The sequence below is a fragment of the Podarcis vaucheri genome (genome assembly GCF_965113315.1).
Source record: "Podarcis vaucheri genome assembly, chromosome: 1".
Classification (NCBI taxonomy): Eukaryota; Metazoa; Chordata; class Lepidosauria; order Squamata; family Lacertidae; genus Podarcis; species Podarcis vaucheri.
In genome coordinates this window covers 132,641,258-132,653,853 of record NC_138759.1, presented here as the reverse complement: position 1 = coordinate 132,653,853, position 12,596 = coordinate 132,641,258, and the positions used below count along the sequence as shown (strand labels likewise).

The window sequence follows — 12,596 nt, the reverse complement described above, 5'->3', positions numbered from 1 at the left end:
TTATTATTATTATTATTATTCAAAATATAGTCTGGCCCCCCACAAGGTTTGAGGGACAGTAGACCAGCACCTGCTGAAAAAGTTAGCTGACCTCTGTTCTAGACCATACAGCCCGAAGTCACTACTGAAATGGGAGGACTTGAACTTTCTCTGAAGGGAGCTCAGACTCTGAATCACTTTTAGGAAAAAGGCAGTTCTGCAGTACTGGTGTGTGACACTGCCTCTGAGAACGTATCTCTGCAAACCCTTTGCATGCATGCGGGCTAACCAATAGGCTGGGAGATCATAACATTGGTCCATGCTAGAAGATTTCTCAGTTTGACTCAAGATAATCAAAGCTAGGGTGCAGTGGGAGAGGGGGAAAACACAACGTAGCGCTGGGCCAATCATCCCATCAACACAAGCTTTTCAGCTTGCCAGATGGAACAGTCCCCACCCAGTGTGGTGTAGTGGTTAAGAGCGGTAGTCTCGTAATCTGGTGAACTGGGTTCGATTCCCCACTCCTCCACATGCAGCTGCTGGGTGACCTTGGGCCAGTCACATTTCTCTGAAGTCTCTCAGCCCCACTCACCTCACCTGTTGTGGGGGAGGAAGGGAAAGGAGATTGTTAGCCACTTTGATACTCCTTCGGGTAGTGATAAAGCGGGATATCAAATCCAAACTGCCTGTTGTGCGCTGTTCTGAGGTTCTCCTGACCTGGCCTAGAGCTAGTGGATGTCCTTCACTGGTGGAACAAATCTAATTGAATCTTGCCCATAATTTACAGACTCTCTAAAAGGTCTGCAGTTCTACTATGGTGAACCTCACCAGGCCTTAGTTAAGGACCTTAGGCAGTTTCTTGCCTCATGGGACACAGCAGAAGACATGTCTTTTGAAAGTACACCTTTGCTATATGAGTTGACTTTGCTATGTGAACGGTTACCATGATCAGTGGCTCCCAAAAGCAATGGCTATGTTGAGCCTCTGGATTAGAGCTAATCTGCTTGAGGGAGCAACACCAGGGAATGGCTTTTGCCTTCATGGCCTGCTTCATGTGGGCTTCCCAGAGACATCTGACTGACCGCTGTGGAAATCAGGATGCTGAACTACATGCATCCTGCAGAACCTTTGTTCTGTTCCAGTGGGGTTTTTCCTTCCATTCTTACCTGTTATGCTTATGCATCTTTCGATTGTTGTCTTCAACAGGAATAAAAAATCTCGTAGTCTGGGGTAATATCAGTGGGAACAGCTTCATCGATCTGAGTAAAACACAACTCTATAGATACGACAGCGCCATCTGGGGCCCACCAAGCTTTTCCCGCGATTTGATGGATGTCCTATTTGATCGGTATTTTTCTGTGATACTTTTGATTTTTTAAAAAACTGGCTTTTATGCCATCCCTCCCAAGTGTCTGAAGTGGTGTTTGCACCTTACGCATCGGCCCAAGACCTTTGCCTCTTTCATAGTCTCTTGCATTTTACAACCCCAAAGTCTACTCTTCAGTGCTTTGGGGCATTGTGATGGTGTTTGAAAAATCTTAAACAAAAAACTGAGAGCATCCAACTCAAAGGCTTGAAAAATGGGAAAAGTATTCATGTGCTAAGAAGCAGAAGCATTGTTCTTTTCAGGACTCAGTTCTCAGGACAAAATCCCCAAATTGAGCCCAGGAAAGGCACAAGAATGCCAGTGCTTCCGTTTACCAAATGCAGCTTCCAAGTGAAAAGCAAAGGAAGTGTGAAAAAGAATACAGTGGTGCCCCACAAGACGAATGCCTCGCAAGACGGAAAACTCGCTAGACGAAAGAGTTTTCCGTTTTGGAGGTGCTTCGCAAAACGAATTTCCTATGGGCTTGCTTTGCAAGACAATAATGTCTTGCGAGTTCCTACTGGTTTTTTTTCCCCTCCCCCCCCTTTTTTTGCCGCTAAGTCGCTTATCAGCTGATCCGATCAGCAGATAAGCCGCTAAAAGCCGCTAATAGCGCTAATCCGCTAATCCTTCAATGGGCTTGCTTCGCAAGACGAAAAAAACCACTAGACGAAGAGAATCACAGAACGGATTCTTTTCATCTTGCGAGGCACCACTGTATTCTAAATTAAGCTTCTCTCCTGATCTTTACTTCCACCAACAGAGAGAGCTCTGCTCCAAATCAAAGCTTCTCTTTTGAACCTCTGTGGAATGTTACATAAGGAGCAGAATCATTATTACTTAAAACCTGATTTGGAGGCTTTAAAGTTATTAAGGTCAAAGTGTAGCCTTATGAGGCTTTGCCCTCGGGTGGGGAAAATATTGCGCCCGGGAAAGGGAGATGGGAGTCAACAGACACTCAAGGAATAGTTTAGGAGAAAAAGCTTTATTTCTACCATCCATGAACTGGTAGAAGGAGCAAGTGTGATAGTTCACAAACAAGCACGAGTTCACAGTCATTTGCACAGAGCATATATTCCCCTTCCAGTTCCCTCTCCTTTCTCCTCCCTCAGGAGTCCTGTCCCATGTTGAGGTTCCTGAGCATGTACAGAAAGCTCCTGTCTTGGGGCTATTGGACTCTTGGCACCCTTCCCAGGAAAGGGGGAATGAGAGCAGTTCAGCATGTCCAAGAAGTTGCAACTAGAATGAGATAAAAGTCAGTTCTCAGGCCTGCTTTGAACAGAGCCTATTCATTAGCTTTTTGAAGCCTTCTTGTGCTGATAAAAGAATAACATTTTGCCTTGCAACAGCAGAGCAAATGAGCAGATGCTTAGCTGCTGAGAAAATGATTTTGAAAAGCTTTGAGAAGCCTGCTTTAGGGTGGGGGGCCTTCCGGCCTAGGTGGGGTTACCTGTCCTCACCTCCTTCAAAAGTATTTAATTAAGAAATAAATGGTCTAGTTGTGGCAAGGATCATAAGCAGCAATAGCTCCAGTGCTCTGTTAGAGTCAAACCATGTAAGGATCTGAAACACATTTTCCCACCCAAAATACCGTAGTATTGTTACTATTATTTATTAAATTCGTTAAATGCTGGTTTCTAGATTTTGCCTTGAAGTACATCTATATTTGAGAGCTCCTGTTTTGTTTTTGAGCGCTCTTCATCAGAGTTTCCGTCACACGGCTGCCCTGTTGAAACCTGCAGGCTCCCCTGTCACTTTCAAACCCGCCAATGAGTTGGACGATGAAGCAGCCACACCTTCTCCAAACTTTTGCCCCTCCTCCTGTGGTCCACCATCTTCTCCCCCGGCAGCCCCGCTGCTTCCTGCAAGCAGGGGAACAGATGATAAAACTCGAAGGGAAACAGAGGAGAGAGGAGGTGGCTGTCTCGTATATGTGCTGCCGAAGCGAGCACAGGAGGTGGCTGTCTCATTTCCCAGTTCAGCATCAGATTATAGGCAAAGGAGGAATCTCCTTGCTCGGAATGCCTGGAGGTGAAAGGGCACAAAATTCATACCATTCCCATACCATTCCAAACCTTGCTGAAGAGACTATGACAATGTATGAGGCTTTGGGGGGGTCTGAGACTTCAGCCTCTTGATGAGGAGCTGCGTGCTTAAAAATGGTTTGGAACATGGTCTCTTCCTGTAGTTTTCTTTATTTGTATTTAAGGAAAGCTCTGCTTTCTCATTTTACAGTGAATGGATACGAGCAGAGTTTCTGACTGCAATGAGTTCGTTGAGTTCCTGGGAAATTCATTGCGTAGGCATAGCGCCAGCACATGCCATTTTTACTGTGCTGAGATACTGGTACCTGGACTCCCCTCCAGGAGAACTGGTCTCCCTGGGAGTACTCAGTGAAGGTAAATGTTGCTCTTCAGTCAAATAATCATCAAATGTTTCTCTGTCACACTGCTTCATTTCCACCAGAGACCATGTGGAAGGCTTGTGTTTTTCTCTCCGAATTAAAATCTTTGCGTACAATACAGCCAAAGTTTAAGCAAAGCCCCATTGATTTCAGTAGCAGAATTTCACGCCCGCTTAAATCTCTTCCACTGAAATCGGTGTGACAGAATATTGGGATATGGTCCATGTAATTCACAGTTTTAATGGCAAATGTATGGGTGTGTTGTTATCTGTGCATAAAATACACTTTGGAGGGATTGTTTCTGTTCCTTAGGTCAGTTTGGGATTCCTGAGGGAATTGTCTACTCCATGCCTGTAAGTTTCCAGAATGGCAGCTGGAAGGTCTCTACAGATCTACAAATTAGTGAGAAAAACCAAGAATGTCTTCAGAATCTAACCTATGATCTGATTCGGGTAACCTCATGCTGCTTTCATGTCCTGTACTATTGTTTTCATAATTCTTCCTTCTAGTTATGGACACATTCCAAACAAGAGACTCCCTTCATGTTAGATTTACTCCACATGTGGCGGGTGGTCCGATTGCCATTGGATTCAGCATCTAAATTGATCCTTAGAGGGCAGCACTTGCTAGTGCAAACAATACATTTTTACTAGTTTAATTTTAAAAAGTGCGGTTAAGGCAAATTTCATTAGCACCGAAAGCCTGCCGAGTACTTCCTAGATTGTACCCATTTATTTGGCCAGATTGTGATTGTTTTGCAGACAGGAAACAAACAAAAACTCCTATATCTGTATAATGGGACAAAGGAGAGGCAGTAACTCACAGCTCTTCCCCTAGAATTTTCCTTGATTCTCCAAGCTCCAAAATAAATGTTAAGATAAGATCATGGATTTGACCAGGAGTGAAATCTGAGTTGTCCGTCATGCGTAGAAGATTTGCACGAATACAAAAGGCACAAACATAACCCATAAATAAACCCTGACCCGTCACTTTCAGCAGAAATTGTTAAGTGTATTTAGGATCAAACCTTTGGGGAAGTAACTAAGATCACCCTGAGGTCATAGTATTATTGTTTCATCAGTTATTGTATTGTGTCTATGTACGCTCCCCCCGCCGCCCAGTATTCGACTTTCAGATTATCGAGATGAAAGATGCTACCTTAAAACACCACTCTAATTTTTTGGGGGGGCAGGACTGATTATCTTTGTGGCTCAAACTGGTAGTAAATAAATACCAACTAAATAAATAATAATTTATTTGGCAAATAAATGCCAACTAGAAATGCACTTTATTTAGGTAATAATTGTGTAATAAATTTCTTGTTTCCCTATGCAGGAAAAGCAAGTTGCATTAGGTGAAGTAACAGAATTGTATCCAGAGAGAAAAGGTAAAAATCAGTAGGATGTGAGTGCTTTCTATTAATAGATAAAACACAGTGAATATGAAGACCAGATTTAAAATCAGATGTTCTCAGTGGTGAGATTTTTAAACTGAACATGCCTATTACTAGACCTTTGGAATCCCCAGTTATCTGAGCGATGATCATACCATCTGAGTTGCATTTCTAATTCTGCAAGTTATAATGTCAAAAAACGATATGAGACTGTTTCATCTTAAGAAATAGAGAATTGTCTGGGCCAGGAGCCAAAGAAACTAGGCTGAGGAGCCCAAGGAGATTTGACTGACTTTTCCCTCAAAGATCAGCCAATCCACCCACGTCACGTGACAAATTCCTTTTGAAACTGAGGCAGGTTTCAAAAATAGTTTGTGAAATGAGCTGGAGGCTAGCTGCTTGAAGACCAAAACAAAAACCCAGACCTAACACAAGATCCTTGCATATGCAGCCCCTTGGATCCCTTTGATTGGCATTCTGGAGCACTTTGTGGGTTTTTCGAAGGACTATAGCACAGGATCCAAAATGCTAGGTGCACTGAAGGGGCTGCATGTTATATAGGTCTGATTTACCGTATTTCTCGCTCCGTAAGGTGCACCTACTTTTGGGGGGGGATTCAAGGGGGGGAAATGCAGCTGTTGGGGGCTTTTGCGGGAGGTGGGGGAAGTGAGAGAGCCTTGCTCTGTCCCTTCCCCCACTTCCCACAAAAGCCAGGGATAGTTGCGTGAAGCCTCCCATGGCAGCGGGATGAAGGCTCCCCACTGCCCTGCGGAGGCTTCGCAGGCTACCCCAGAGCTGCTCGACCCAAAGAGCAGGTCGGGGAGCAGCGGAAAAGCTGCGTGCAGCCTTTCCGCTGCTTCCCACGCTTATGGGGCTGGCGGTGGGGAAAGCCGAGCTTCCCGCACCGCCAGCCCCAGGGAGCAGCGGGAAGGCTGCATGCAGCCTTTCTGCTGCTCCCCGAGCTTATGGGGCTGGTCAGGGAAGCCCGGGTCCCATCCCCCCAGCCCCAGGGACCACACATTCGCTCCATAAGATGCACAGACATTTCCCCTTAGGTTTTAAGAGGAAAGAAGTGCGTCTTATGGAGTGAAAAATACGGTATGTTTACGTAGAAGTGAATCCTACTGAGTTGAACAAGGCTTACTCCCAGGAAAGAAGGCATAGGATTGCAGCCTAAAAGTTTAAACGATGACGAATAACTTATAGCACCTGATTAAATTCCTGTAAGTTCGCAACTGAAGCCTCTCTTGGGATTTTATATATCACCTTATTTTTATTTTATTTTTTGCTGTAGGCTGCTTCTTCAGCTAAAGCTTTTGACCTCAAAAACCAGCCACAACAACCCAATTGTTATTAACATTTTCCTTTAGCTTGGCGAAGTGCATTTCATTGATACAGTTAATGTCATTACGTGGATATTGTTTCTTACAGTCAGCCCTGTGCCACATTCAGCAGAAGAGGAGGAAAGCATCCAAGCTGAGGAGGAAGGTAACTCAACAAAATATTTTAAATATATTATTTTATTGGGGGGGAATTTAGGGCACATTTGTTTACGCAGGTTTTGGACAGGTAAAGATATTTTTATGTTTAAAGCAGCGATGGTTTTGAGAATGCTTCTAATTATTGGAGACTCTACTTTTCAGTCATTTATGTAGGTTTTTATGTGATAGCTGCATATTTTTGTTTTGAACTGTTGTTATACACTGCCCTGAGCTTAGTTTAAAGGAGGAGCAGTATAAAAATACAATTAGTAAAAAAAATAAATGAGAAAAGCATTCCCATCCCCTTCACTTATTATGCAGGATAAAAATATATAAGATACCAGCTATGAACTCTGGTTTTAAGGAGATGGTGATGTCATATTATTGAACTTTCTTTATTTTAAACAAACTTTATTGGTTTTTACAGTATGCACTTCAGAAGATGATAGAAATAATAATAATAATAATAATAATAATAATAATAATAATAATAATAATAAATTTATTACTTATGCCCCGCCCATCTGGCTGGGTCTCCCCAGCCACTCTGGGTGGCTTCCAACAGGAGATTAAAAACACAATCAAACATCAGACATTAAAAAACTTCCTTAAACAGGGCTGCCTTCAGATGTCTTCTAAACATCAGATAGTTGTTTATTCCTTTGACATCTGATGGGAGGGCATTCCACAGGGCGAAGAAAAACAGTTTTTTGCTAAATACATGAATAATGGGGCAGTTAGCAACTGCTTCCCCTCCCCTGCAATAACTGACAAATTTCGAGGTTTCTGTAGACTATCGCAAGTTTGCAAGTCAATATGCAGAAAATGCAACATTTTTTTTAAAGTGTGCAGACTAACTACTTTTCCAGAGGAGCTCAGAGAGGATTTTTATATCCATTAGCACAGAGCGGGGAGGGAGAAATACGTAAAAGCAGTAAACATTTGCTTTATTTAAGAATGGGCAACTTCTTGAGCACCATAATTTCTGCAGAGTAGCAATGCATTTGATAAAACTGGAATGCTTGTGGTGAAACTTGCACCGTAGCTGTCAGAAATGCACAGTGAGCAAAATGCCATTTGACTGCTGCCTGCTGAAGTGACTAGAAAACATAGATTTACCTTGCCTTTTATTTGCAGAATCATTGTCCAGCTCTCCAGATGATGGCCCAAGTTTAGATATCATGAGGTTTTGGGGAAAGGGGGGGAATTTACATTTGGTTATCTTCAGAATCGTTCAATCTTTTGCTTGCCTTCCGAAATCTGCCATTGAGTTTTGAGAATTTTTTTTGTAAACGCAAATTAAGGACCTATTCCGTGACCCACGGCCCCGTGACCCAGTCGCTCCCTATGTAACGAAAAACCAGACGAGACAGCAAGATGCAGATTTTGACTTGTTTTTGACAGGTTTTGGAGAAACTCATGCTGGGTCTTAGTAATCACATTAGCCTGCATGTGTAGAAAAAAGACATGAAATGGAAGAGGCAGGTTAATTCCAGGTTGTGCTTGTTAGTTCCAGGTTGAGTTGGGCAAATAAACAGGCTGTTTCCTGGTGAATGTGTCATTTCATCATACAGGCAGCTAAAGAATATAGCAGGTTTTTGTACTACTGCAAAAAAATGGTATCTCATTATTGATAGTGAAGGCAGAGCAATTGTCACTGCCTGTGTTGCCCTACTCATCACCTATAGGGCTAGGTGAATAGGTGACTAAAATAAATAATACCCTTAACAGCCATTATAGTTTTGCTAACAGATAGACCATGGGTAGGCAAACTAAGGCCCGGGGGCTGGATCCAGCCCAATTACCTTCTAAATCTGGGAATCAGCTTGTTTTTACATGAGTAGAATGTGTGCTTTTATTTAAAGTGCATCTCTGGGTTATTTGTGGGGCACAGGAATTCGTTCATTTCCCCCTCCCCAAAATATAGTCCGGCCCCCCACAAAGTCTGAGGCACAGGGGACCGGCCCCCGGCTGAAAAGTTTTGCTGACCCCTGAGATAGACTCTAGGAAAAATGTTATGGGTCTGGGAAATCTTCAGAGGGGATGAGTTCCAGCCCTGCTTATCCAGAGATAAGGGAAAAATAGCACTGCAGAGGCTGTGCCACTGCTTTTCTCATCGAAAAGGCTCTCAGGTCTGTTCTTTAATCTGGTTTCTTTTAGGACTTGGACTTTCACCCAGTAGCCAAGGAATCGGTGGCGAAACTCCTGCTGAAGGTAAATCTTAAAGCGTGTGTGTGTTTAGGACTGAGCTAAAACAGCCTCCCCAAACTATGCCCTTTTTCAGTGGTGAGGCTGGAAGGCAGGCGAAGAGACATCAAATTTCCTAGGAAGGGGGGGGGGGCTGAAATTCTTCAATGCTTTTCCCTCAGAAAATTCTCTCCTTCAGAGGGGATGAGCTCCAGCTGTTATGCACTGAGTTGAATAGGATTCAGAATGCAGCAGTCTGAGTGGTCCTAGAACAATAGGATCCAGAATGCAGCAGTCTGATTGGTCCTAGAACAATAGGATCCAGAATGCAGCAGTCTGATTGGTCCTAGAACAATAGGACCCAGAATGCAGCAGTCTGATTGGTCCTAGAACAATAGGATCCAGAATGCAGCAGTCTGATTGGTCTACAGGAGCCACCCAATCCAGCTCCAGGTGGAAGTGAATCCGCAACCTGATTGGCCTACAGGAGAATCTCGAAATTAGCCAATCACGTGGGGCCCGTTGTGTAAATAATGTATATAAGGCAGACATTCTGGGGGAACTTCCTCCTCACAACTATGAGCTGAATAAAGAGCATGAAATCCACTCTTGACTATTAGTATATTTCACCAGCCCTGCTTGCTTCACAGAGACAAGAGGGAAATAGCGCACACGGTAGCACTGATGGCTGTTTCTGTGCCACTGCTATCCTCATTGCAAAAGCTCACAGGTCTGTTCTTGAATCCGGTTTCTTTTAGGACTAGGACCATCACTCAGCGGCCAAGGAATCACCTCAGAAATCACCGAAGAAACTTCTGAAGGTAAATCTTAAACTGCAAGTATGTGCGTGTGTGTTTAGGACTGAGCTAAAATAGCCTTCCCATTTGTCGGTGGTGAAACTGAAGGCAGAAGAAGAGTCATCAAATTTTCTCGGAAAGGGAGGTGAAATTCTTCAACACTTTCCCTTCAGACAATTCTCTCCTTTCAAATTTTGACTCAGTGATGAATGCAGTGCTTCTGTCCTTATACGTTGATGAAGGAAGTAGTGGGCTAAGAGAGAAAGGCCTCTACCTTCAATGACACTGTAATAATATTCGACAAGATCAAAACTGGATCCATAGTTTCGTCCAGAATTAACAAGTGGCAAAATTGGAGGGACCATTTTACCGTATTCATCCCATGGGATGACTGCAATTCTCCAATACTTTGGGAAGAGATTGGGTAAGGGAAGTTTTCCAAAACTGGCTAAGAAAAGCTATTTTCTGGATACTTCTAGCCCAGTCCTAATTTCTTTTCCTCCACAGTTTAAAAAAAAAAATCTCACAACAACAACAACCCAAATCTGTCCAGGCATACTTCAATACTGTCCCTTTACCACAAATTGTTTTTTGTCTGAAAAATCACTCCCCTCAAGGTGCTTCTACGTCTGATTCCTCATTCACACATTCAAGTCATTATTTGATTTGCAGTTATCAAATGACAAGCAGGTGTGTGTAAACTAGAGAAGAGAGAGAGAATTTTACTCAGGGAATTTGAAGCTGAAAAGCTGGCAACCTTGGTCTCTTGCGTGTCCTTGCTTAATTACCAGCAATGCTATTCCCAAAGCCTTTTTAAAAAAAAATAATTTAATTTAATTTACCGTATTTTTTGCCCTATAAGACGCACTTTCCCCCCTCCAAAAATGAAGGGGAAATGTGTGTGCGTCCTATGGGGCGAATGCAGGCTTTCGCGGAAGACTTCTGTCGGGGACAACCACCACGGCGTTTTAGGTTCTAATAAAGTCTCATATTTAGACCACACTTTGTGTAATGATCTCTTGATTACATGGTTTAGGAAGCCTTTATGTACCTTGGCCTTCTCTTAAGCTAGATAAGAATGCCAACCGTATCTATTGTTGAACCCTTCCAGGTCTAGCAGGTCAGTATTATTCAGTGTCTTCCATTCTCGTATCCAGGGAAGGCATTCTGATGAGCATCAATGGTACAGCCCAAATGGCAATCCTCCATGCTTTTCTTAAGGGAGGGTGAGGGCCATAGTTCCCTGGTGGGACATCTCTTTTGCATGAAGAAGGCTGCAGGTTCAGTCCCTCACATCTTTAGTTAGGTCTGGGAGAGACTTTGGAGCCCATCAGTTCAGAAGATGCCGAACTAGATGGACAAATTGTCTGACTCAGTATAAAGCCCCTTTCTGTGTTCCTAGCTTCTTGTGAAAAGAAGGTCAAAATATGCTAACAGATTATAAAAAGAAGAATGTTGGAAATGTGTGAAATGTAAAACTAACAATTCTTTCTACATCAGAGGCTGAAGGTTCCCCTAGTGAGGCAAAGAATCCTGAAGAAGAAAACATCAAAGAACCCACAGGCGACAATGCGGAAGATCCTGTAGATGGTAGGCCCAAGCTGCTTAAAAATAAATAAATAATTTACTCCTTCAGATGATAAAACAGCAGTATCGTTTTAGCAAGCACACAGGGTGTCAGGGAACTGCCATCAGAGGCACGGGAGAAGGAGAGGGTCTCTGATTCTTCAGGGGAAGGTCCAAGCGCTAGAGGGAGACTCAGCCGGGAAGAAGGGGAAGGGAATGAGTGTGACACCAGGGATCCAGGAGAGCAACGGGACAGGGAGGTGCAGGGGCTCCAGGACTCTTCGTTGGAAGTTAGTGAGGAGAGCCCAAGCACCCCGCTGCCCACGCCCACCCTGCGCAGGAGACTCCCGCGCAGTGAGAGGCGGAGACGATTGGGCGTCAAACAACTCTTATGTTGGCAACGCTTTAAGAAACGCCCACAGTCAGATTCTACGAGTGACTAAGGGCAGCCACGCAAATATGGGCTGCGTAGTCCGGAGGGTTTAACCAGGCAATCCGATGCTCAAACGGAGCAGGATTACGCACGAGTAACTCCCAACCACTACACAGGGGTAAGCTCCAACTATTTGTAAACCTTATATTTTAATTGTGAAACCAGGTATTTCTTCCAGTTGGGACTCTTTAACTCAAAAAAAGTAATGTAAAAAATTGTTCTATTTGTTGGTAGTAGGCTTCATCTTTAAAACTGTTGTGGTATTTGTTGATGCCTGGCATCTTCTCAAATCTGCTTTACTTTCTGGCTTTCATTAACAACAGCAGAATTGCTTTCACAGTACAGTCATACCTCAGGTTGAAGTTGCTTCAGGTTGAGCGTTTTCGGGTTGCGCTCTGTGGCGATCCGGAAGTAACGGAATGCGTTACATGTGTGCAGAAACAGCGCCTCATGTTGTGGACTTTTTGGGGTTCGTATGGACTCCCGGAACGAATTAAGTTTGTATCCAGAGGGTCCACTGTAATGAGCTCTTTCAACTCTCGCAGTTTGAGCCCCTGCCTCGGCTTCCTTCATCCCTCAATACCAGAGCCATCCCTTCATTTTTAACAATAGAGACTTTTCTTTTCTGAGTTTGGAGCCCTCTTGAGCCCCTTCCCAACTTTCTCTAACAACCAAATCTGCCTTTCCAGATACTTGAGAATGTGTGGTGGGAAGCTATGATGAGCTGCAGCTCCCAGGCGCACGTCGCCTCTGTATTTGGAGATAAAAGTATCCTTTGCACACTTCCCTCCCTGCATACAGTACAGAAATCACAGCGTATTGCTACATAAGCAGCTTTTTGTCTATGGCTACATGTGTGTCCCGAGTCCTGATACATTGGTGGCCTTTGAGAAATGTGACTGTGGGTTTCCCATTTCTCTTAACTATCACAGGGACTAAAATGTCTTTTTTAAAAAAAAAAAATCATCCTATAGCAAATACAGCGATCCA

At 43.7% G+C, this 12,596-nt stretch overlaps 1 protein-coding gene across 3 annotated transcripts in view; it reads left to right on the top strand.

Moving 5' to 3' along the window:
• Positions 1–12,596, top strand: part of MDH1B (malate dehydrogenase 1B) — a 29,638-nt gene that overhangs the window by 9,651 nt on the left and 7,391 nt on the right. For all 3 annotated transcript variants that reach the window (XM_082241635.1, XM_082241636.1, XM_082241637.1), the window contains 8 exons: positions 1,186–1,327; positions 3,581–3,744; positions 4,062–4,201; positions 5,085–5,136; positions 6,574–6,630; positions 8,784–8,837; positions 9,569–9,631; positions 11,108–11,197. In XM_082241635.1, coding sequence (XP_082097761.1) covers positions 1,186–1,327; positions 3,581–3,744; positions 4,062–4,201; positions 5,085–5,136; positions 6,574–6,630; positions 8,784–8,837; positions 9,569–9,631; positions 11,108–11,197 — 762 coding nt within the window. The remainder of the gene's footprint in view (positions 1–1,185; positions 1,328–3,580; positions 3,745–4,061; positions 4,202–5,084; positions 5,137–6,573; positions 6,631–8,783; positions 8,838–9,568; positions 9,632–11,107; positions 11,198–12,596) is intronic.